This window comes from Pseudophryne corroboree, chromosome 2 (assembly GCF_028390025.1).
Source record: "Pseudophryne corroboree isolate aPseCor3 chromosome 2, aPseCor3.hap2, whole genome shotgun sequence".
NCBI classification, from domain to species: Eukaryota; Metazoa; Chordata; class Amphibia; order Anura; family Myobatrachidae; genus Pseudophryne; species Pseudophryne corroboree.
Genome location: NC_086445.1, coordinates 39827894 through 39854781, shown reverse-complemented (window position 1 = coordinate 39854781; position 26888 = coordinate 39827894). Strand labels below are relative to the sequence as shown.

General features: G+C 51.0%; 1 protein-coding gene across 3 annotated transcripts in view; it reads left to right on the top strand.

The window, feature by feature from the left end:
• Nucleotides 1–26888, top strand: part of ARHGEF17 (Rho guanine nucleotide exchange factor 17) — a 307648-nt gene that overhangs the window by 159328 nt on the left and 121432 nt on the right. For all 3 annotated transcript variants that reach the window (XM_063951204.1, XM_063951202.1, XM_063951203.1), the window contains exon 4: nucleotides 12798–12980. In XM_063951204.1, the coding sequence (XP_063807274.1) occupies nucleotides 12798–12980 (183 nt within the window). The remainder of the gene's footprint in view (nucleotides 1–12797; nucleotides 12981–26888) is intronic.

Below are 26888 nucleotides of genomic sequence, written 5' to 3'. Positions count from 1 at the left end.
TCATTTAATTTATCTGATTCAGGCAAAACTACAAGTAGTTTATTCACACCCTACAAAATACCCTTATTTGTGGTACTTGTAGTATCAGAAATATGTAACAGCTCCTTCATTGCCCTTAACATGTAACTCGTGGCCCTAAAGGAAAATTACGTATGTTTCTTCACCGTCGACACTGGGGTCAGTGTCCATGTCTGTGTCTGTCGACCGACTGAGGTAAATGGGCGTTTTTACAAGCCCCTGACGGTGTCTGAGACGCCTGGACCGGTACTAATTTGTCCGCCGGCCATCTCATGTCGTCAACCGTCTTGCAGCGTGTTGACATTATCACGTAATTCCATAAGTAGACCATCCATTCCGGTGTCGACTCCCTAGAGAGTGACATCAACATTACAGGCAATTTGCTCCGCCTCCTCACCAACATTTTCCTCATACATGTCGACACACACGTACCGACATACAGCACACACACAGGGAATGCTCTGATAGAGGACAGGACCCACTAGCCCTTTGGGGAGACAGAGGGAGAGTTTGCCAGCACACACCAAAAGCGCTATAATGTATATAACAACCCTAGAAGGTGTTGTTTCTATATATGCGCTCTTAATATATCATTATATCGCCAATTTATGCCCCCCTTCTCTTTTAACCCTGTTTCTGTAGTGCAGTGCAGGGGAGAGTGGGAGCCTTCCTCACCAGCGGAGCTGATCAGGAAAATGGCGCTGAGTGCTGAGGAGAATAAGCTCCGCCCCCTTTTCGGCGGGCTTTTCCTCCCGGTTTTTTAATAACTGGCCTGGGTTAAAATACATACATATAGCCTTAATGGCTATATGTGATGTATTTATTTGCCAAATAGGTATTTATATTGCTGCCCAGGGCGCCCCCAGCAGCGCCCTGCACCCTCCGTGACCGTGTCAGTGAGCCGTGTGACAACAATGGCGCACAGCTGCAGTGCTGTGCGCTACCTCTCTGAAGACTGTGAAGTCTTCTGCCGCCTGTTTCCGGACCTCCGTTCCGCCGTCTTTCTTCAGCGTCTGTAAGGGGGATCGGCGGCGCGGCTCCGGGACGAACCCCAGGCTGACCTGTGTTCCGACTCCCTCTGGAGCTCAGTGTCCAGTAGCCTAAGACTTCAATCCTCCTGCACGCAGGTGAGTTGCCAGTCTCTCCCCTAAGTCCCTCGTTGCAGTGATCCTGTCGCCAGCAGGAATCACTGATTAGAAACCTAAAAAAAACTTTTCTAAATAGCTCCTTAAGAGAGCCATCCAGTTTGCACCCTTCTCGGACGGGCACAAAAACCTAACTGAGGCTTGGAGGAGGGTCATAGGGGGAGGAGCCAGTACACACCATGTGACCTAAAAAGCTTTTTAGATGTGCCCTGTCTCCTGCGGAGCCCGCTATTCCCCATGGTCCTGACGGAGTCCCCAGCATCCACTAGGACGTTAGAGAAACCATGCTGCACTGCAGGGGGGACAGATGTAACATGTGCAGAGAGAGTTGGGTTTGGGTGGGTTATATTGTTTCTGTGCAGGGTAAATACTGGCTGCTTTATTTTTACAATGCAGTTTGGATTTCATTTTGAACACACCCCACCCAAATGTAACTCTCTCTGCACATGTTACATCTGACCCCCCTGCAGTGCACATGGTTTTGCCCATTAGCTAACAATTTTGCTGCTACGATCAGGTCTGAATTAAGCCCATTGATTCTCTGCTATAGCGCAGACAATGACATTATTACACCTATAAACCAAACTACATTATTACACCAGTAATATTATTAAGGGGGTCTAACCTATAAGCTAAATTCCTTGTTTCTTATTTCTTATGTGTTACTAGTGCAACATTATCCCTCTGAGCAGGGTGTAATCGGAGTGAGGTGGCTGTGTCTTTTATCTTTGTCTATTCTGTCATCATTTTGATCTTTTCCATATCTGACCTCACCACCCATGACATCATACCCCACCACCCATGACATCATACCCCACCCACCATGATGTCACATGCATGTCTTGTTATTAGATTAATAAAGTTCATAGTTATCAATAGAGAGATGAAAGGGACAGTCAGGGCAGCCATCAGGGGGGGACTGTGGAGACAGGTGTCCTGGGCCCTTACAGAGAGGGGGGCCCACCCCTGGCTCCTAACGCCAATACCAGGAGAGCTGCACCAGGCTATGAAATAACAGCAGGCTGATGCGCAGGGAGGACTTCTTAAAACAAGTCTTATCTGCGCATCAGCTCTTTGTAAACTGTTCCTGCAGGTCTGCAACACTCCCCCTATATGTCCCGTCACAATGTATGACATCACATAGGGGTGGAACAGTGCAGCAGAATTTATTTTTATTTTTTTATCAATTCACAAATGTTATGCTTGGACCAGAGGACGCGGCCTGCAGAAGGGAATGACTCAGGGGCCTGTTTATCTTCGGGAGAAGAGCCCTAAATCCAGCGGAAATAGGGCTACTGCCTGTATAACGGCCTGATAAGCCGGCAACAGCTATAACAGGGTAGTAGCCTATTTTAAAATGATGGCGGTCCCTGTACATCCGCAGTCCTCTGGGGTCTATTTAAGGCAGTACAGTCCCTACTCAGGGCAATACCTTGCGGTCCCTCTCACCAGAGGCGGGATGCATCAAGCATCGCATTTTGCATGCATCCCGCCAGGAATCGCAAGCGTAGCGCCGCTCAGTAAAGCCGTATGACTCACGCACAGCAGGGGACACTGGGTGGATCTGATTGGATCCCTCTCGGTGCACATTGCAAAAAGAAGCCCATAGGCTGCCAGATCCAAGCTCTGGATTGTATCGCGTTCCGGAGCTTGGTGCATATGCCAAACCTGTGAAAATGGCATTATTACCTTTGATGCCTCCCAGCCCCAGTGGAGAGATCTGTCAAGCCTTGGAGAGATACTGTATAAAGCACCAGGCAATCAGCATGTGCTTCTTTGCAAATACAGCCTGTAACACGGCAGCTAGGAGCTGATTGGTTGGTACTTTATCTCTCTCCAAGCTTTGATAAATATCTCAGTGGTCTTCAACCACGTCGCCTCTCTGTAACTCTTTCAGGCTTGTTGTTCGCTTTGCTGATGTGTGCTGGAAAATGACTGCTTTGTTAGTCTATAATATGCGCTGGGACGACGGTGAAAATGAAAGACAAGCCGCGCTTTACAAGCCTTCTAATGAGGCGTTTTCAGTGTGGCGTCATGTTTGCTCTTTTACTTTGATAAATATGTTGCGCCACATCCTAAACTATATTGAAGTTTCGCAACTCATTTGGTGGGAATGTCCCTGTGGACTCTTACTTGACCTATTGTTAATATGTTTTGCATGCATTACTCAACAAGGGAAAAGCCCAGCAAATGTGATACTATAAAGGCCGGAATGTTCCAGGTGTTTCTGGGGTCTATACATGAAAGCAGTGAAAAGTGTGGAGAAGTGCGCCTGTGGAGAAGTTGCCCATGGCAACCAATCAGCTGCTCCGTACAGTTGTATAGTATGCAAATTATACATTTTACTCAATGCTGATTGGTTGCCATGGGCAACTTCTCCACTGGCTCACTTCTCCACACTTTTCACTGCTTCATGAGTAGACCCCTAAGGGCCGAAACACACGAGGCGGCTGGCGCCGCCCGGCAAACACCCGGCCGGCTTTAAACCGCTGCCGTGATGTAAAGACACATGCAGCGCAATGTGTCCTTACACACGGCACGGTCCCGGCCCGGCTGCCGGGTTGCAGCCTGGTCTCACCACTGGAAGGTCCGGCTGCCGGGCGGGCGCCTGGCCGTCTTTGCAGCCAGTAAACCCTGTGTGTGAAGGGGAGCTTTCACACACAACGGTTTTTTCCCAAGCCGTGTCTAATGCTGCGCATGCGCACAGCGTCACACACGGCTAAAAGCCGTCCTGTGTGACAGACTCTGCCGGTTTCTCCCGGATGGCAAAAAGCCGGACAAAGTTTGTCCGGCTTTTTGCCATCCGGGAAAAACCGGAGTGTGTGTTACAGCCCTAAGTTTCCTTCTGTCTGTGACCTCTCTGTAATATGTGTTGCTTTTATCGTGGTCGGTCTGTCTGCAGCAGGAGTTCAGTTTGATCAGTGTAGGGATTTGGGGTGTTCTGTTCCTGGAGACACAGCGTACCCTGCTATCAGCTCTGACAGGGCGACGCGCGGTTCCCGTAAATCTCTCCTCAGCATGCAATATCCTGTGCACATCATGTTCCCGGTATATCGGACGGATCAATCTCAACGTAATGAGGCAGAAAACACGGAGTGTGTCAGGAGAAACCTTTGACTATCGCATTGAAAATCTATGCTAGAAATAAACGCAAAATGTATTACATTCAGAAGCGCATTAATCACTCCATAATCTCCTAAACGGCGTTTACCCTGCAGAAACCGTGAGGTGTTGTAATACAACAGCGCATCACGTTATGAAATGAAGATGATTGTCATAGTGCTCGTTATATGCATTAATGTATGTGGCTCCAATTAGCCGCAGTACGCCCGCCATAGAAGTTGTTTCATGGTTAAAAGTGCGTTTATTTTATCTGCCGCAGTGGAAGTCTGGTGACATCGTAGCTTCAGGTACAGGACACGTATTCTTGTATATTGTGGTAGGTGAAAGTAGTGCGCGGTCGGGTACAAGCTTTTAATTCCATTCGTGCCATGGCTGCACATGATACATGTCTGTGTTGGATTGTGGTTTAGGGTTTGCTGCCTCCCTAATTTAGAAGTTGGTCAGTGGTATTTCTCTTTCATCCACTAGGGGACACTGGAGTACAAGTACACTGGGGTATAGAGGCGTGGTTAGTGGGAGCTGGCATATATTTAGAAGTGTGAAGCTCCTCCCCCTCTACATCTTTGAAGACTGTGTACGTCCGGCGCGGTTTTATGTAATACTGACCAGCGTAGGCATCATGGCTCTGCTTGTCATCCAAGGCTTGTCGGTAAAGAAGAAGAGAAAAGCTTTCACCGTGCCCACTCCTCCAGGCAGCGTAGGCTTCCATTGTGTTTGTTGACTAAAAATCTACTATGTCTTCTGGAGAATAGTTTAGTGCTTAATTGTTGACATTCCTGATAGAAAAATCTTTTAAAGGACCCAGTGGTCGAATATTTGCCGCTTTATGAAAGTGACGTTGCTTCCCGGCCTGTAAGTCACCTGACATACTCCTAGATCTCTCTCCTCCTGCGTAGATTCCAATACAGTCCCTTTAATACTACAGAGCCAAGTCACGTTATTATGACCTCCTCCTACATGAGACGTCGGCAGCGCGTAGCCCATGAAGTAAGTCACGTGTCGTGCGCTGGCTCGGTGGGTATATAAGGTGGGTGATAGGCTGTCTGCACACACATCACTCGTTGCAGTCATTGGTAAAAGGAGCGATTTATCTGAGTTGCAGAAAGAGATGATTATTGGCTTTTGGGCCAAGATGGCAGTATTTTTGACACTGCGCAGTTTGCGAACGGCTCGCGTGCTGCTGTGGTGAAGGTGTATCGTGACTGGAAAAACGGCACCATTGCCAATGACCGACGTGGAAACTGCGGATCATCACGTGCCACTGATGTGAGAGGTGAACGTCGGCTCTGAAGGTGCGTGAGGGCCGACCGACACGCTACAGCAGAGCAGCTCACCAGCAAATGAACCTGGGGGCTAACAGACGTGTGTCTACAATGGCAGTTCAGCCCGTCTAGCTGCTGTCCGTGCTGCACACGGCGGTTACGCTGGCTATTAGCTAGTGGTCATAATAATGTGACTACACTGTGATTATTTAGCCTTGAGACCCAATTGCATGATTTAGCATTTTCTGCAATTAAACTGTAGTCGCAACTTGCTTACGCCGGGCGTCTTTTTTTTTTTTTGTGTGTGTGTGTCTTTGAGCCAAAAATGTCTTTGTCGCAACACAATGCGACTAGGACGCCCCAGGAGACTGTGATGATTAATGTGACATATGACTCTTGTACACAAAGTGCTACAATGTCGCAGCCGCAGCTTTTTCACACACACAATATACATGTGCCATATCACGTTAACAAGCACAGTCTCCTCATGTGTCATAGTCACATTGCGTTGCGGTTAAGACACATTTTTGTCACAAAAAGATGCCTGGCGCTAATCTCACAGGACCTGGCGCTCACTCCCGCCAGGCAGTTTGCGCTGTGTAGCGTATAGAGGCTAGATGTATGAGGACTCATCTGTATGAATGTTATTCTGAGTTTAGTGTAACAGACTGGAGTACCCTCTAGTTCTGAAACGTGCCCTGGGAAGTATATGAACCATTGCCCCTTACCCCTTGTACCGCTTACTAGACAATATGGAGTTTAGTCAGAGTATTATCTAGAATTAGGAGGCAGTAATCTGTACATAAATGAAGAGAACTCACGTTTTACATATGGAGTATGAGTAATTATACCATAAACTGATTTGTCAGAATAAACAATTGATGGGACCGCACAAGATCTAACACCTCTATCTCTGAAACGTGGCCCAGCCCGGCCCTTCCTTTCTCAGAACGGCTGAGTTCCCGATGGGAATCTGCACCGGGATCATCTAAGGTCAGTCAGACATTCTCTCATCACTAAGTGTCCTATTTTCTTTACATTAATCAGTTTACTCAGAATGCTTAGTTCTCATGTACTTTGCAGAAACCTTTGCAGCTGACATACCGTCTAAAACCTCCTTTATATCAAATGCCAGGGGCGGATTCTTTATATAAGCAACAAAAAATGTTCGGTAAATTACATCTGATGTTGAATGAGGTCACAGTGTTGTTGGTAACTATAACATAAAGATTCCTGTAAGATAATGTGTGCTGGACGGAGCTCCAATAACTGATGATATTTGGAACGCCGTGCCAAAGTATTTGCTACGGGGTAGATGGAATGGAGCAATTATCTGCAGATCTCTGGAAATTAGTAAATGAATATTGTTAAAGACCAATTGGGTAAAAAAAAAGAAATTGAAAAGAAAACACTAAAATATTTGGGGTTTTTTTATACTGCACCATTAATAGGGATGTCATGGGATGTAGGACAAAAAGCTAAAATGATAAAGCAAAGCATGTCTATTTTTGTTGGCTGCGGTATCACAGACAATATCCTTGTGTATCAATCTGCCAGTCTCCATCACTGACAACGCTCTATCTACCCGTCTGCCTATTGGCAGGAAGCATGAACAGCCAGCCATAAGCATGTGGCCTGTCAGTGCCCTTGGTACCAGTATCTCATTACAGCAGCTCAAGAACCACAGTAATAATAACACTAGTAATTGCCAGGAATACTGGTTTAGCCCACCCCGTGGCAGCTTCCACTGTGCTTGGCTGATAGGTAAATATGTACCACTATAATCTATAAAGCCTTAATGTACTCCAAGTGATATAAGTATGTGCTTCAGAGATCTTCCTGGAGCTGTGACGCTAGTGATACACCTGGGGGGTGAACACAAAGAATGGGCTAATGCACATGTTCTGCCTACCTCTCGCCTAACTGTTCTCCTAAGGCAACGTGACGCTTCCCGCTCCATTTGATCTGAACTTATTTTCTCTATGTAGAAGGCGGACTTAGGTGGTCATTCCGAGTTGTTCGCTCGCTAGCAGTTTTTGGCAACCGTGCAAACGCTATGCCGCCGCCCACTGGGAGTGTATTTTAGCTTAGCAGAAGTGCGAACGTTTTTATCGCAGAGCGCCTGCAAAAAATTTTTGTGTAGTTTCAGAGTAGCTCAAAACCTACTCAGCGCTTGCGATCACTTCAGACTGTTCAGTTCCTGTTTTGACGTCACAAACACGCCCTGCGTTCGCCCAGCCACGCCTGCGTTTTCCCTGGCACGCCTGCGTTTTTCCGAACACTCCCTGAAAGCGGTCAGTTGCCACCCAGAAACGCACACTTCATGTCAATCACTCTGCGGCAACCAGTGCGACTGAAATGCATCGCTAGACCCTGTGCAAAACTGCATCGTTCGTTGTGCCCGTACGTCGAGCGTGCGCATTGCACCGCATACGCATGCGCAGAACTGCCGTTTTTTAGCCTGATCGCTGCGCTACGAACAAATGCAGCTAGCGATCAACTCGGAATGACCACCTTAGTACAGGTTGCTCAGAGATGTATTTACTCTCCACCGTTCCCGAGTAGTTAGAGGGTTGATTAAATAATTTCATAAAATTTTTTTGCTTAAACCTACTCCCCTTACTCTAATCCTAACCGTTACTCTTACCTTAGCCCTAAACATAACAATAACACAAAAATGCCATGTCGTTACTTTGGTGTAGACAAATAACATGTCGACAGTTTGAATATTTCGAGATTTTGACCATGTCAACGTTGCCAGTTTATGTGTCGCCCTATTGTCCATTTGACATTATGGTGTTGACCTTCTGACTGGATCCCGTCGTATAGGCTTAGAAAGAGATGACCTTGCTGGTGATTGGTGGAAGGATAGATGGGGATGGTACTGTGCGAGTGGTGCATGCGGTCTGCTCTGTGAGTGGGTGGTGCTGTAACAGGGAGGTGACTCGCAGCGCACCTCCCAGTAGGCGGGTTTATGTTAATGAGATTGCAAGTGGACGCAAGTTCTAGACACTCCCAAGACTCCACATTAATGAAAATAAAAATAAAAATACAGTTATTGCCCATATGTTAAATAAATGTGTTTTTCCACATTTTTTCATGACCTATCCCCTTTAAGGAGTCTTATTAGCTGATGCACAAATCATTTTAAGGAAAGTTTTTGTCACCTAGAGCCGGGAGGATACAGGCTATCTGCCCGCGCTGGCGCTCACATCACCACTGTTTTCATTACCGCAGGAAATCTCCGCGCAGAGCCGAGTATAATGACTTCCTGAGGCCTGCAGTCTGGCGCGCTGCCTGTTGTTATCTCCACTGCAACCGCTCTGCTCTGAAAGGGGCAGACATTGATTTTCTGCACCCACTCCACCTAATTAATAAGAATTATGTCTGCAAAGAGCTTCATTAAAAATCCGAGCACTCCTAGGACTTAAGGAGATGAGAAATGGTAAATAGTCTCCTGTTACCTAGACACGCTGGTGGCAGACCGTATCCAGTCCCTGCGTACACCAGGGAGGCCTGCGGAGCAGCCGCACATGAATACTGATTCCGCCTGTGCTGTGTGCAGAGTAATACGCTCCGACATTGCTCCGCGTCTTACAGGGTTCTGGGAAAATACCCCAGAGAAGCTGCTGAAGCCTTTCAGCTTAATATACCTGTGTATACAGTACATGCAGTTCTTACACCCTTCCCCAAACGTGCCTTGCGGCCCTTGTCCTGGGCACATCACGCCTGGTGGTGGTCGGCGGCGCTATCTGCAGAGGAAATTTACTTCCCTGTCAAAAACGTGACGGCGCTGAGGTTGAATAAATGAAAGTTTAATGTGTTTAAATAAGCAAGTCCTTGCCAGCTGTAATACACACGGGTTCTGCACACTCTCTGCGGCCTGCAGCTAGGAATTCCTTGGATTGTGCGTTTATTTTTCTTTTGCGGTACCATTTTCATTTGATCTGCTCACAGTTGCTGGTTGTGACGGTGGGAGCAGTGTTTAACACTTGCAAATGTAAGAGGTGCGGCTGCGCGTGTGGTGGTGCCTGCTGCCGTGCAGGTGTATTTTCGGTACTCACCAGGCGCCGCTCTCTCTCACCTTCAGGTACCGGAACCTTCAACGGACCTGGCAATTCTTCCGTCGGATCCGGACACGATGACCTAGGAGGAAGGAGATTGCTGAGTGCCGTCCTCCCGACTGTGGACCGAAACGCCCTCCGGAGCCAAGGAAAATAGTGCTTTCGGGCTAGGTGAGGGTCATCCCAGGCGTCCGCCTCAGAGCCCGAATTTCACCTATTGGCACTCTCGCACCAGGTGGAAATTCTACCTTGCACCGGCGTGCAAGGCTCACCGTACGCCCTGAAGGAAGGGAGATAGATAGGGACACACAGAAGGAACACACAGACAGATGTTACTCACCGTCCTACGTCTTGTACTCCGATCTTCTCCACTTACAGGTCCCTGTAAGGAGGCAAAGAGAGAAACAGCCGTGCAGGGCCTAACTCTAACCTAGTGTGCATCCGCTACACTAACTACATAAACAAAGCCCTCAGACTGGCTCAAGTGTGGGTGGTGCAACACAAACTATGCACGAACTCTAAACAACACTTTGCCCTGCACGGTAACAACACACACATCAGAGTACAACATCAAACGGTGCGGTTCCTTTAGATCCCTACCTGCACTCTGGGGGGTGGACGCCGCACAGCCTACCCACCTCCTGTACCCTCCCTTATGTGGGACTCAGGCCAAGCGAGCCTGTCTACCTAATCACCTCAGGGTGGCCTGGACCTAGTGCCCAGTGGCACCTTTATTCACCTCGGGGGAAACACTTCTTCACTGGGCCTAGCGCCCCCTGACTGCGCACAGGCCGTAGGCCTGACTTCACCCACGGGCCTAGTGCCCGCCTAACTCGTCACTCGTGGGTGACCTGGGCCTGGTGCCCAGGGTCACCTTATGTTACCCTATTCGGCCAAAGTACACTAGGGCCTAATGCCCTCTAATGTCCCACAGGCCTATTGCCTGATGTGACCCTCGGGCCTAATGCCCGCCTAACCGGTGCCACAGGCCGGTGGCCTGACTATCCTTACGGGCCTAGTGCCCAAACTGTGCCCCCAGGCCTAGTGCCTGCCTATCTGGGCCACGGGCCGGGGGGTCCCCCGACTACACGTGGCCGACGGGCCTGGAGGGCCAGGAGGGCCCGACTAAATGCCCCCACGGGCCAGGAGGCCCGACTATGTGCCCACGGGCCGGTAGGGCCCAACTACGTGCCCACAGGCCGGGAGGGCCTGACTGTGCCCACGGGCCTAATGCCCGAACACCCGGTGGTCTAGGGAGGAGAGAAGGGGGGGCACCTTAGAAGGGCCTACCTGCGGTGGAGAAGGCTGCAGTGGGGAACGGCACAGCTCAATTGCTTCCCACCACTGCAGCGCTTCTCGGCCTGGATGGGCTCTTCTGCCGCTGGCCCGTTCTGGCCAGCGCCGCCGCCGTCTCCTCGCCGTGTCCAGCCGCCGCTGGACATCTTCCTGGAGCCTGGGGTCTTCAGGCCTCTTCCGCGGCCACCCGAGCTCTTCGGCGCGCCCTCCGTCGTCGGCTCCTGCGAGGCGTCTCCTCCCTTCGCGCTCCCGCGCGCGGTTCCTTCTCCTGGCTCCCGCCCGGCGTCTGACGTCAGATGCCGGGGGTGGGGCCTGTGACGCGGCGAGCGCCGATTGGCTCGCCGCACCCGCTTCCGATTGGCCGGCGCCCCGCGAGCCGCGATTGGCTCGCGGACGGCGCCGGGTTTGAAAAGACGCTGGCGGCGCTTCTCATTGGCGGCCCGAGCGGCGCCAAGTTCAAAGCGTCGCCGCGCCGCTACCCGCCGCCAGCCTGGTGCAGGGAAACATCTGATCCCTGCACCAGACACCCGCCGCCACACACCCAGCACCTCTGATGTGCCCACAGGGCACATCTCTACACTTACCTCATGGATATCTCCTCCAGGGCGGTCTTGGTGGGAAGTCCAAGTGGGAAGGGCGCTGCTGTGGCCCCACTGTTGCCCCGCCTCCACTCTCCAGGGCCACAAGTGACAGCATCGCGCAGCAAAGGGGAGGGGCCGCGGTTATGCTGTTGTCTGTGAATCCCATCATCAAGCCCGCTCATAGATGCTTCATTAAGTGGCCCAGAGGGCGGCCTGCACGCCCTGGAGTGCAGGTAGAGAGTTGTAGAGTATGGTTCAAAGTGGCATGGATGGTTATCGAGTTCATCTGTCCGTCTCCTGCAAACGTTGCACTTCAGTAACAGATCCAGCAGAAGGCATTTACAGACTGTACTCCTTATGTGCACCCACCATTTAATCCAGTTTCACTGGTCTTGCTAAATGAATCTGATTTTTGCACAGGTCTGCCAAGCTAAGCACCTGTGGGATGTTCTCTGTATGGATGTAACCCAGGGCAACCTCGCTCTGCCCAGCTCCTTCCATACCCAGGCGATACTGGGCCTAACGCAGACCTGATCGCAACAGCAACATTTTCACTAATGAGTAAAACCATGTGCAGTGCAGGTGGGGCAGATGTAACATGTGCAGAGAGAGTTAGATTTGGGTGGGGTGTGTTCTAACTGAAATCCAAATTGCAGTGTAAAACTAAAGCAGCCAGTATTTACCCTGCACAGAAACAAAATAATCCGCCCAAATCTAACTCTCTCTGCACATGTTACATCTGCCCCACCTACAGTGCACATGGTTTTGCCCAATAGAGAAAGATTTTGCTTTTGCGATCAGGTTTGAATTAGGCCCACTGTCTGCACTGCCGCAAATGCAGCCATCTTGTCCATGTACCAAAGTGTTTTGTCGGTAGTCTGGGCCCAATTATCCAAGCAAAGGAGCAAGGAAGCTCCAAAGAATGTTTGTGTTCTCTCAAATGTGTTCTAAATTGTAACTGAGGTCCAGAAATGTCCAATAGCTTGTGTAGAACCTGCGGCCGTTCCACCGGTAACAGTGACCTAACACGGCATGACACTGTGCCTAAAGGATGAATGTTCCCTCTCCCCCAGCCAGGGGGATTACACCTTTCCTTTATTTGTATATCTCAGGAATAGGGATCATACATGCCCTACAAGGTAGGTGTATTTATTGTGTAGGTTCCACGTCCTATTTCCCAGACCTCCCAGCTATTGTGTCCCACATCCCATATTCTGACATTGTTCCTCCAGTTCTAGCTGAAAGATACATATGAGTGATGAGAACCAGTGACACTGGTTGTATAACACGTTGCTCTCTCTGCCGCAGGGTTACATGAAGCCTCTGAAGCATCCAGAGAACTCCGTCCTGTGCGACCCATCGCTGGTGGATGAAATCTTTGACCAGATACCGGAGCTGCTAGAACATCACGAGCAGTTCCTGGAGCAGGTTCATTACTGTGTGCAGAACTGGCTGGAGATCCAGACCGTGGGGGACATCCTGGTGGAGTCAGTAAGTAGCGGTGACTTCGAAACCCTGGACTAGGGGGTATTATACTGACGGTAAATATCTGTCAGAATAGTTCAAGGGTCTTACATCTCATTGTAAACTTGTTCCTCCCAGGAATGTGTAGGTGCTCAGGTGCCTAATTAATCCATGACTTGGAGCATGCACCCTAAAAGTGCATAAAGTTGTTGGATTTATATACTTTGAGTGATGCAGGTGCGCATGACATCACTTCCTGCGACAGTTTAACATGATAGTTCTCTGCTGCTGGGGACCCTGCACCTCCAGCTATATAACTCTCAGTCTGTGGCATCCTTCTGCCTCCATTCCCCTCCTCACATCATGTCACTGCCCCTGTCACATGCAGCCCTGTCCTCACTGACACATCACTCATCTCCTGATATACTCTGTGCTGCTGGGGACCATGCTCCTCCCACTATATAACTCTCAGTCTGTGACTTCCTGCTGCCTCCATTCCCCTCCTCACATCATGTCACTGCCCCTGTCACATGCAGCCCTGTCCTCACTGACACATCACTCATCTCCTGATATACTCTGTGCTGCTGGGGACCCTGCTCCTCCCACTATATAACTCTCAGTCTATGGCTTCCTGCTGCCTCCATTCCCCTCCTCACATCATGTCACTGCCCCTGTCACACGCAGCCCTGTCCTCACTGACACATCACTCATCCCCTGATATACTCTGTGCTGCTGGGGGACCCTGCTCCTCCCACTATATAACTCTCAGTCTATGGCTTCCTGCTGCCTCCATTCCCCTCCTCACATCATGTCACTGCCCCTGTCACACGCAACCCTGTCCTCACTGACACATCACTCATCTCCTGATATACTCTGTGCTGCTGGTGACCCTGCTCCTCCCACTATAGAACGCTCAGTCTGTGGCTTCCTGCTGCCTCCATTCCTCTCCTCACATCATGTCACTGCCCCTGTCACATGCAGCCCTGTCCTCACTGACACATCACTCATTTCCTGATATACTCTGTGCTGCTGGGGACCCTGCTCCTCCCACTATATAACTCTCAGACTGTGTCTTCCTGCTGCCTCCATTCCCCCCTCACATCATGTCACTGCCCCTGTCACATGCAGCCCTGTCCTCACTGACACATCACTCATTTCCTGATATACTCTGTGCTGCTGGGGACCCTGCTCCTCCCACTATATAACTCTCAGACTGTGTCTTCCTGCTGACTCCATTCCCCCCTCACATCATGTCACTGCCCCTGTCACATGCAGCCCTGTCCTCACTGACACATCACTCATTTCCTGATATACTCTGTGCTGCTGGGGACCCTGCTCCTCCCACTATATAACTCTCAGACTGTGTCTTCCTGCTGACTCTTGTACACAGCCCATGTCATGTTTTTTTATGTTTGCATTAATCAGGTAGTTGTTGGCTTATGAAGAAACCTGTCCATATACTTTACTAGCCGCCATTGCTGAGGAAATTGTAGGTCACCATCCTCTATCCTAGAATTACATTTACTTAAGTAATAGCCTAGTTAGGGGTATTTTTGATATTTAAGCTGGACTATCGCCTTCAAATTAGGATCCACTGGGCCCAGCTCCATCACTCTTGGTCTGCACTAATGGATACGTGACCAGCTTTGGACAGTAATGACACCTGGGAGGTGGTTAGATGGTTACTGCAGAGGTCCATCTGAGTGTAATGCAGGTAGGCCTGCAGCCAGTATGGTAGGAGGCTGTTAGACACCAGCCTGGGGTAATGTAGAAGCAGGGAGACAGCTAACATTGCCTGCCCCAACCTCTGTAGTGGTTCAGTGCCTTTGTGGGGCCCTTGGAGAAGTCACTGTGGCCAGATGATAATAGATTTTCTCTAACGTCCTAGTGGATGCTGGGGACTCCGTAAGGACCATGGGGAATAGCGGCTCCGCAGGAGACTGGGCACAGCTAAGAAAGAATTAGGACTACCTGGTGTGCACTGGCTCCTCCCACTATGACCCTCCTCCAGACTTCAGTAAGAATCCTGTGCCCGGCTGAGCTGGATGCACACTAGGGGCTCTCCTGAGCTCCTAGAAAGAAAGTATATGTTAGGTTTTTTATTTTACAGTGAGATCTGCTGGCAACAGACTCACTGCAGCGAGGGACTAAGGGGAGAAGAAGCGAACCTACCTAACTGGTGGTAGCTTGGGCTTCTTAGGCTACTGGACACCATTAGCTCCAGAGGGATCGACCGCATGGAACCGGCCATTGGTGTTCGGTCCCGGAGCCGCGCCGCCGGCCCCCTTACAGAGCCAGAAGCAAGAAGAAATCCGGAAAATCGGCGGCAGAAGACATCAGTCTTCACCAAGGTAGCGCACAGCACTGCAGCTGTGCGCCATTGCTCCTCATACACACTTCACACTCCGGTCACTGAGGGCGCTGGGGGGGGGGGGGGGGGCGCCCTGAGAAGCAATAAATACACCTTGGCTGGCAAATATATCACAATATATAGCCCCAGAGGCTATATATGTGATAAATACCCCTGCCAGAATCCATAAAAAAGCGGGAGAAAAGTCTGCGAAAAAGGGGCGGAGCTATCTCCCTCAACACACTGGCGCCATTTTCTCTTCACAGTGTAGCTGGAAGACAGCTCCCCAGGCTCTCCCCTGTAGTTTTCAGGCTCAAAGGGTTAAAAAGAGAGGGGGGGCACTAAATTTAGGTGCAATATTGTTTATACAAGCAGCTATTGGGAAAAATTCACTCAGTTATAGTGTTAATCCCTGCATTATATAGCGCTCTGGTGTGTGCTGGCATACTCTCGCTCTGTCTCCCCAAAGGACTTTGTGGGGTCCTGTCCTCAGTCAGAGCATTCCCTGTGTGTGTGCTGTGTGTCGGTACGGCTGTGTCGACATGTGGGATGAGGAAGGTTACGTGGAGGTGGAGCAGAGGCCGATAAATGGGATGTCGTCCCCTGTGGGGCCGACACCAGAGTGGATGGATAGGTGGAAGGTATTAAACGACAATATCAACTCCTTACAAGGCTGGATGACGTAAAACAGCTGTGGGACAGCCGGCTTCTCAGCCCGCGCCTGCCCAGGCGTCTCAAAGGCCATCAGGGGCTCAAAAAAGCGCCCGTTACCTCAGATGGCAGACACAGATGTCGACACGGAGTCTGACTCCAGTGTCGACGAGATTGAGACATATACACAATCCACTAGGAACATCCGTTACATGATCTCGGCAATAAAAAATGTGTTACGCATTTCTGACATGAACCCAAGTACCACATAAAAGGGGTTTTATTTTTGGGGAGAAAAAGCAGCCAGTGTTTTGTTCCCCCATCAGATGAATGAATGAAGTGTGTAAAGTAGCGTGGGTTCCCCCAATAAGAAACTGGTAATTTCTAAAAAGTTACTGATGGCGTACCCTTTCCCGCCAGAGGATAGGTCACGTTGGGAGATATCCCCTAGGGTGGATAAGGCGCTCACACGTTTGTCAAAAAAGGTGGCACTGCCGTCTTAGGGTACGGCCACCTTGAAGGAGCCTGCTGATAAAAAGCAGGAGACTATCCTGAAGTCTGTATATACACACTCAGGTTATATACTGAGACCTGCAATCGCCTCAGCATAAATAGTGCTGCTGCAGCGTGGTCTGATACCCTGTCAGATAATATTAATACTCTAAGACAGGGAAAATAGTTTGCTAACATAGAGCATATTAAAGACGTTGTCTTATATATAAAGGATGCACAGAGGGATATTTGCCGGCTGGCATCCAGAATTAATGCAATGTCCATTCTGCCAGGAGGGTATTAGAAACCCGGCAGTGGACAGGTGATGCTGCCTATAAAAGGCACATGGAGACAGGTGCGGTATGGGCGCGTCTCGGGAACTTCAGGGACCAGTGGGTTTGCCCACAGGTGGATCCCTAGGTTCTGCAAATAGTATCACAGGGATACAGGCTGGAGTTCGAGGCGACTCCCCCTCGCCGTTACCTCACCTCAGCCTTGCCTGCTGCCCTCGGAGAAAGGTAGTACTGGCGGCAATTCACAAGCTGCACTTCCAGCAGGTGAAATCTAGGTACCCCTCCTTCAACAAGGCCGGGGTTACTATTCCAAAATGTTGTGGTACCGAAACCAGACGGTTCGGTGAGACCCATTCTAAAATTGAAAGCCTTGAACACTTATATACGAAGGTTCAAGTTCGAAATGGAATCGCTCAGGGCGATTATTGCAAGCCTGGAGGGTATCACTGGACATCAAGGATGCTTACCTGCATGTCCCTATTTACCCTTTTCACCAGGAGTACCTCAAAATTGTGGTACAGGATTGTCATTACCAATTCCAGACGTTGCCGTTGGTCTGTCCCCGGCACCGAGGTATTTACCAAGGTAATGGCCGAAATAATTATCCCGTACTTGGACGATCTCCTTATAAAGGCGAGGTCCAGGGAGCAGTTGTTCGGCGGAGTAGCACTATCTCTGGAAGTGCTACAACAGCACGGCGGAATTCTGAATATTCCAAAGTCGCAGCTGGTTCCTACGACGTGTCTACTGTTCCTGAGTATGGTTCTGGACACAGAACAGGATAAAAAGGTTTTCTCCCGGAGGAGAAGTCCAAGGAGTTGTCGTCTCTAGACAGAGACCTCCCAATACGTATACAGGTGTCGGTGCATCAATGCACGCGAGCCCTGGGAAGGATGGTAGCTTCTTACGAAGAAATTCCATTCGCCAGGTCCCATTCAAGGATTTTCCAGTGGGATCTGTTGGACATGTGGTCCGGGTCGCATCTTCAGATGCATCGGCGGATAACCCTGTCTCCAAGGGCCAGGGTGTCGTTGTTGTGGTGGCTGCAGAGTGCTCATCTTCTAGGGGGCCGCAGATTCGGCATACAGGACTGGGTCCTGGTGACCACGGATGCCAGCCTTCGAGGCTGGGGGGCAGTCACACAGGGAAGAAACTTCTAAGGCTATGGAAAAGTCAGGAGACTTCCCTACACATAAATATTCTGGAACTAAGGGCCATTTACAATGCCCTAAGTCAGGCTAGACCCCTGCTTCAACACCGGCCGGTGCTGATCCAGTCAGACAACATCACGGCGGTCGCTCATGTACACGACAGGGCGGCACAAGAAGCAGGATGGCGATGGCAGAAGCCACAAGGATTCTCCGATGGGCGGAAAATCATGTGTTAGCACTGTCAGCGGTGTTCATTCCCGGAGTGGACAACTGAGAAGCAGACTTTCTCAGAAGACACGACCTCCACTCGGGAGAGTGGGGACTTCATCCAGAAGTCTTCCAAATGATTGTACACCGTTGGGAAAGGCCACAGGTGGACATGATGGCGTCCCGCCTCAACTAAAAGTTACAAAGATATTGCGCCAGGTCAAGGACCCTCAGGCGATAGCTGTGGACGCTCTGGTAACACCGTGGGTGTACCAGTCGGTGTTTGTGTTCCCTTCTCTGCCTCTCTTACCCAGGGTAATGAGAATAATAAGAAGGAGAGGAGTAAGAACTATACTCATTGTTCCGGGTTGGCCAAGAAGAGCTTGGTAACCAGAACTCCAAGAAATGATCTCAGAGGACCTATGGCCTCTGCCGCTCAGACAGGACCTGCTGCAGCAGGGGGCCTGTCTGTTTCAAGACGTACCGCGGCTGCGTTGACGGCATGGCGGTTGAACGCCGGATCCTGATGGAAAAGGGAATTCCGGAGGAAGTTATCCCTACGCTATTTAAAGCTAGGAAAGAAGTGAACGCTAACCATCATCACCGCATATGGCGGAAATATGTTGCGTACTGTGAGGCCAGGAAGGCCCCAAAGGAGAAATTTCAGCTAGGTCGATTTCTGCACTTCCTACAGTCAGAGGTGACTATGGGCCTACAATTGGGTTCCATTAAAGTCCAGATTTCGGCTCTATCGATTTTCTTCCATAATGGAACTGGCTTCACTGCCTGAAGTTCAGACATTTGTCAAGGGAGTGCTGCATATTCAGCCTCCTTTTGTGCCTCCAGTGGCACCGTGGGACCTCAACGTGGTGTTGGGTTTCCTAAAGTCACATTGGTTTGAGCCACTCAAAACCGTGAATTTAAAATATCTCACGTGGAAAGTGGTCATGCTTTTGGCCTTGGCTTCGGCAAGGCGGGTGGCAAAATTGGCGGCTTTGTCATGCAAAAGCCCCTATTGGATTTTCCATATGGATAGGGCAGAATTGAGGACTAGTCCCCAGTTTCTTCCTAAGATGGTATCAGCTTTTCACTTGAATCAACCTATCGTGGTGCCTGCGGCTACTAGGGACTTGGAGGACTCCCAAGTTACTGGACGTAGTCAGGGCCTTGAAAATTTATGTTTCCAGGACGGCTGGAGTCAGGAAGACTGACTCGCTGTTTATCCTGTATGCACCAAACAAGATGGGTGCTCCTGCTTCAAAGCAGACTATTGCTCGCTGGATTTGTAGCACAATTCAGCTTGCGCATTCTGTGGCTGGCCTGCCGCAGCCTAAATCTGTAAAAGCCCATTCCACAAAGAAAGTGGGCTCTTCTTGGGCGGCTGCCCGAGGGGTCTCGGCTTTACAACTTTGCCGAGCTGCTACTTGGTCAGGGGCAAACACGTTTGCAAAATTCTACAAAATTGATACCCTGGCTGAGGAGGACCTTGAGTTCTCTCATTCGGTGCTGCAGAGTCATCCGCACTCTCCCGCCCGTTTGGGAGCTTTGGTATAATCCCCATGGTCCTTACGGAGTCCCCAGCATCCACTAGGACGTTAGAGAAAATAAGATTTTACTCACCGGTAAATCTATTTCTCGTAGTCCGTATTGGATGCTGGGCGCCCGTCCCAAGTGCGGACTGTCTGCAATACTTGTATATAGTTATTGTTAACTAAAAGGGTTATGGTTGAGCCATCTGTTGAGAGGCTCTGTTATGTTCATACTGTTAACTGGGTATAATATCACGAGTTATACGGTGTGATTGGTGTGGCTGGTATGAGTCTTACCCTGGATTCCAAATCCTTTCCTTATTGTGTCAGCTCTTCCGGGCACAGTATCCTTACTGAAGTCTGGAGGAGGGTCATAGTGGGAGGAGCCAGTGCACACCAGGTAGTCCTAATTCTTTCTTAGCTGTGCCCAGTCTCCTGCGGAGCCGCTATTCCCCATGGTCCTTACGGAGTCCCCAGCATCCACTACGGACTACGAGAAATAGATTTACCGGTGAGTAAAATCTTATTTTAGGCTTTATAGAGCATGGAGCCTCCAGATACATGTAGCCCGATGCTCTGACGGCCCTTAGCCCAGCTGTAGATGAGTAAAGTGGCCTGGAAAGGCTGAGGTAACAAAGAATGACGAGGCCTGTGCGGGGTTCTAGGTCACCGTCCTTAGGCCTATTTATAAACGACCCACATTCAGCATGCCCTGAAGTTTTCGTCAAGGTGAGATAAGTCTCGTCACAGAATCTGGCTTCCTCATCACAGCTTGCCTTGGACGAGGTCCCATCGTTAATGGAGCTTGGGCTCTGGCCGTAATGACTTGACGCAGGTCCAAGATATCAGTCTCTTCTACGGTCACCGCTCAGAGGAAGCTGCCACGCTGAGCTGGGCCCGAGCCAGCCTCACATCTGTGGTCTATTTGGCCACTGCATTTGCTTATAGGCAGCCAGCGGAGGGTCTGCCGAGATACGTCACCCGTACTGATGCCATCTTAGTGGCGTCATGGTTCCCCAGCAGAGCCGTAGAATGCCTCATCCTCCCGCTGTAACGGGGGCCTGTCTCTGCACTCATGGCACTGTAGTGTCAGAGGAAAGTGTCGCTCAGCCTGGACACAGTGAGGCTGATTCAGTTTCCACCTTGGCAGAACCGTGTTGCGCTGCAGGTGGGGCGGATGCGCAGAGGCGGGAGGGGCGTGTCCTAGCGGAACTGTGAATTGCAGTGTAAGAATAAAGCTGCCCAGCATTTGTGTGCTACGTGCAGAAGCAGCCAGTAATTACCCTGCAGGGCAGCACGCTTTGCCCCCAACTCCAAATTGGCTCGAGAATATTCTGCATGTATAATTTATTAGGAAAGTAATAGCTTTCCACCAGCTATGGACATGACGCGCCCCGTCTCTACGCATAACCCTCAAGGCTATGGGTCTAATGCGGAGTCAGACGCCGCGTCGATCCCGCTCGCAGTTGGCCGAAGCCCCCACATGCGTTTGATTTGCACAGTGTCCCAATCGTCAGAGACGCAGTACAGGATCGGATGCTGGGCATGTGGACGTAACAGGCAGGTGGCTAAGCCGACAGGGGCATGTCACAGAAAGTGGCTGCATCAGCCGCACACAGGGGAGATCATACTCAGACGGGGAAACTGCCCCTGTCACATGCAGCACTGTCCTCACTGACACCTCACTCATCTCCTGATATACTCTGTGCTGCTGGGGACCCTGCTCCTCCCACTATATAACTCATAGTCTGTGGCTTCCTGCTGCCTCCATTCCCCTCCTCACATCATGTCACTGCCCCTGTCACATGCAGCCCTGTCCTCACTGACACATCATTCATCTCCTGATATACTCTGTGCTGCTGGTGACCCTGCTCCTCCCACTATAGAACTCTCAGTCTGTGGCTTCCTGCTGCCTCCATTCCTCTCCTCACATCATGTCACTGCCCCTGTCACATGCTGCCCTGTCCTCACTGACACATCACTAATTTCCTGATATACTCTGTGCTGCTGGGGACCCTGCTCCTCCCACTATATAACTCTCAGACTGTGTCTTCCTGCTGACTCTTGTACACAGCCCATGTCATGTTTTTTTATGTTTGCATTAATCAGGTAGTTGTTGGCTTATGAAGAAACCTGTCCATATACTTTTCTAGCCGCCATTGCTGAGGAAATTGTAGGTCACCATCCTCTATCCCAGAATTACATTTACTTAAGTAATAGCCTAGTTAGGGGTATTTTTGATATTTAAGCTGGTCCATCGCCTTCAAATTAGGATCCACTGGGCCCAGCTCCATCACTCTTGGTCTGCACTAATGGATACGTGACCAGCTTTGGACAGTAATGACACCTGGGAGGCGGTTAGATGGTTACTGCAGAGGTCCATCTGAGTGTAATGCAGGTAGGCCTGTAGCCAGTATGGTAGGAGGCTGTTAGACACCAGCCTGGGGTAATGTAGAAGCAGGGAGATAGCTAACATTGCCTGCCCCATCCTCTGTAGTGGTTCAGTGCCTTTGTGGGGCCCTTGGAGAAGTCACTGTGGCCAGATGATAATAGATTTTAGGCTTTATAGAGCATGGAGCCTCCAGATACATGTAGCCCGATGCTCTGACGGCCCTTAGCCCAGCTGTAGATGAGTAAAGTGGCCTGGAAAGGCTGAGGTCTGAGGCCTGTGCGGGGTTCTAGGTCACCGTCCTTAGGCCTATTTATAAACGACCCACATTCCGCATGCCCTGAAGTTTTCGTCAAGGTGAGATATGCTGAACGTCTTGTCACAGAATCCGGCTTCCGTCACAGCTTGCCTTGGACGAGGTCCCATCGTTAATGGAGCTTGGGCTCTGGCCGTAATGACTTGACGCAGGTCCAAGATATCAGTCTCTTCTACGGTCACCGCTCAGAGGAAGCTGCCACGCTGAGCTGGGCCCGAGCCAGCCTCACATCTGTGGTCTATTTGGCCACTGCATTTGCTTATAGGCAGCCAGCGGAGGGTCTGCCGAGATACGTCACCCGTACTGATGCCATCTTAGTGGCGTCATGGTTCCCCAGCAGAGCCGTAGAATGCCTCATCCTCCCGCTGTAACGGGGGCCTGTCTCTGCACTCATGGCACTGTAGTGTCAGAGGAAAGTGTCGCTCAGCCTGGACACAGTGAGGCTGATTCAGTTTCCACCTTGGCAGAACCGTGTTGCGCTGCAGGTGGGGCGGATGCGCAGAGGCGGGAGGGGCGTGTCCTAGCGGAACTGTGAATTGCAGTGTAAGAATAAAGCTGCCCAGCATTTGTGTGCTACGTGCAGAAGCAGCCAGTAATTACCCTGCAGGGCAGCACGCTTTGCCCCCAACTCCAAATTGGCTAGAGAATATTCTGCATGTATAATTTATTAAGAACGTAATAGCTTTCCGCCAGCTATGGACATGACGCGCCCCGTCTCTACGCATAACCCTCAAGGCTATGGGTCTAATGCGGAGTCAGACGCCGCGTCGATCCCGCTCGCAGTTGGCCGAAGCCCCCGCATCCGTTTGATTTGCACAGTGTCCCGATCGTCAGAGACGCAGTACAGGATCGGATGCTGGGCATGTGGACGTAACAGGCAGGTGGCTAAGCCGACAGGGGCATGTCACAGAAAGTGGCTGCCTCAGCCACACACAGGGGAGATCATACTCAGACGGGGAAACTGCCCCTGTCACTTGCAGCACTGTCCTAACTGACACCTCACTCGTCTCCTGATATACTCTGTGCTGCTGGGGACCCTGCTCCTCCCACTATATAACTCTCAGTCTGTGACTTCCTGTTGCCTCTATTCCCCTCCTCACATCATGTCACTGCCCCTGTCACATGCAGCCCTGTCCTCACTGACACCTCACTCATCTCCTGATATACTCTGTGCTGCTGGGGACCCTGCTCCTCCCACTATATAACTCTCAGTCTGTGACTTCCTGCTGCCTCCATTCCCCTCCTCACATCATGTCACTGCCCCTGTCACATGCAGCCCTGTCCTCACTGACACATCACTCATCTTCTGATATACTCTGTGCTGCTGGGGACCCTGCTCCTTCCACTATATAGCTCACAGTCTGTGGCTCCTGCTGCCTCCATTCCCCTCCTCACATCATGTCACTGCCCCTGTCACATGCAGCCCTGTCCTCACTGACACATCACTCATCTCCTGATATACTCTGTGCTGCTGGGGATCCTGCTCCTCCCACTATATAACTCTCAGTCTGTGGCTTCCTGCTGCCTCCAGTCCCCTCCTCACATCATGTCACTGCCCCTGTCACATGCAGCCCTGTCCTCACTGACACCTCACTCATCTCCTGATTCACTCTGTGCTGCTGGGGGACCCTGCTCCTCCCACTATATAACCCTCAGTCTGTGGCTTCCTGCTGCCTCCATTCCCCTCCTCACATCATGTCACTGCCCCTGTCACATGCAGCCCTGTCCTCACTGACACATCATTCATCTCCTGATTCACTCTGTGCTGCTGGGGACCCTGCTCCTCCCACTATATATCTCTCAGTCTGTGACTTCCTGCTGCCTCCATTCCCCTCCTCACATCATGTCACTGCCCCTGTCACATGCAGCACTGTCCTCACTGACACATCACTCATCTCCTGATATACTCTGTGCTGCTGTGGATCCTGCTCCTCCCACTATATAACTCTCAGTCTGTGGCTTCCTGCTGCCTCCAGTCCCCTCCTCACATCATGTCACTGCCCCTGTCACATGCAGCCCTGTCCTCACTGACACCTCACTCATCTCCTGATTCACTCTGTGCTGCTGGGGGACCCTGCTCCTCCCTCTATATAACCCTCAGTCTGTGGCTTCCTGCTGCCTCCATTCCCCTCCTCACATCATGCCACTGCCCCTGTCACATGCAGCCCTGTCCTCACTGACACATCACTCATCTCCTGATATACTCTGTGCTGCTGGGGACCCTGCTCCTCCCACTATATATCTCTCAGTCTGTGACTTCCTGCTGCCTCCATTCCCCTCCTCACATCATGTCACTGCCCCTGTCACATGCAGCCCTGTCCTCACTGACACATCATTCATCTCCTGATTCACTCTGTGCTGCTGGGGACCCTGCTCCTCCCACTATATATCTCTCAGTCTGTGACTTCCTGCTGCCTCCATTCCCCTCCTCACATCATGTCACTGCCCCTGTCACATGCAGCACTGTCCTCACTGACACATCACTCATCTCCTGATATACTCTGTGCTGCTGGGGACTCTGCTCCTCCAGCTATATAACTCTCAGTATGTGGCTGCTGCCTCCATTCCCCTCCTCACATCATGTCACTGTCCCTGTCACATGCAGCCCTGTCCTCACTGACACATCACTCATCTCCTGATATACTCTGTGCTGCTGGGGACCCTGCTCCTCCCACTATATAACTCTCAGTCTGTGGCTTCCTGCTGCCTCCATTCCCCTCCTCACATCATGTCACTGCCCCTGTCACATGCAGCCCTGTCCTCACTGACACATCACTCATCTCGTGATATACTCTGTGCTGCTGGGGACCCTGCTCCTCCCACTATATAACTCTCAGTCTGTGGCTTCCTGCTGCCTCCATTCCCCTCCTCACATCATGTCACTGCCCCTGTCACATGCAGCCCTGTCCTCACTGACACATCACTCATCTCGTGATATACTCTGTGCTGCTGGGGACTCTGCTCCTCCAGCTATATAACTCTCAGTATGTGGCTGCTGCCTCCATTCCCCTCCTCACATCATGTCACTGCCCCTGTCACATGCAGCCCTGTCCTCACTGACACATCACTCATCTCCTGATATACTCTGTGCTGCTGGGGACCCTTCTCCTCCCACTATATATCTCTCAGTCTGTGACTTCCTGCTGCCTCCATTCCCCTCCTCACATCATGTCACTGCCCCTGTCACATGCAGCCCTGTCCTCACTGACACATCACTCATCTCCTGATATACTCTGTGCTGCTGGGGATCCTGCTCCTCCCACTATATAACTCTCAGTCTGTGGCTTCCTGCTGCCTCCAGTCCCCTCCTCACATCATGTCACTGCCCCTGTCACATGCAGCCCTGTCCTCACTGACACCTCACTCATCTCCTGATTCACTCTGTGCTGCTGGGGGACCCTGCTCCTCCCACTATATAACCCTCAGTCTGTGGCTTCCTGCTGCCTCCATTCCCCTCCTCACATCATGTCACTGCCCCTGTCACATGCAGCCCTGTCCTCACTGACACATCACTCATCTCCTGATATACTCTGTGCTGCTGGGGACCCTGCTCCTCCCACTATATATCTCTCAGTCTGTGACTTCCTGCTGCCTCCATTCCCCTCCTCACATCATGTCACTGCCCCTGTCACATGCAGCACTGTCCTCACTGACACATCACTCATCTCCTGATATACTCTGTGCTGCTGGGGATCCTGCTCCTCCCACTATATAACTCTCAGTCTGTGGCTTCCTGCTGCCTCCAGTCCCCTCCTCACATCATGTCACTGCCCCTGTCACATGCAGCCCTGTCCTCACTGACACCTCACTCATCTCCTGATTCACTCTGTGCTGCTGGGGGACCCTGCTCCTCCCACTATATAACCCTCAGTCTGTGGCTTCCTGCTGCCTCCATTCCCCTCCTCACATCATGTCACTGCCCCTGTCACATGCAGCCCTGTCCTCACTGACACATCACTCATCTCCTGATATACTCTGTGCTGCTGGGGACCCTGCTCCTCCCACTATATAACTCTCAGTCTGTGACTTCCTGCTGCCTCCATTCCCCTCCTCACATCATGTCACTGCCCCTGTCACATGCAGCCCTGTCCTCACTGACACCTCACTCATCTCCTGATATACTCTGTGCTGCTGGGGTCCCTGCTCCTTCCACTATATATCTCTCAGTCTGTGACTTCCTGCTGCCTCCATTCCCCTCCTCACATCATGTCACTGCCCCTGTCACATGCAGCCCTGTCCTCACTGACACATCATTCATCTCCTGATTCACTCTGTGCTGCTGGGGACTCTGCTCCTCCCACTATATATCTCTCAGTCTGTGACTTCCTGCTGCCTCCATTCCCCTCCTCACATCATGTCACTGCCCCTGTCACATGCAGCACTGTCCTCACTGACACATCACTCATCTCCTGATATACTCTGTGCTGCTGGGGACTCTGCTCCTCCAGCTATATAACTCTCAGTCTCTGGCTTCCTGCTGCCTCCATTCCCCTCCTCACATCATGTCACTGCCCCTGTCACATGCAGCACTGTCCTCGCTGACACATCACTCATCTC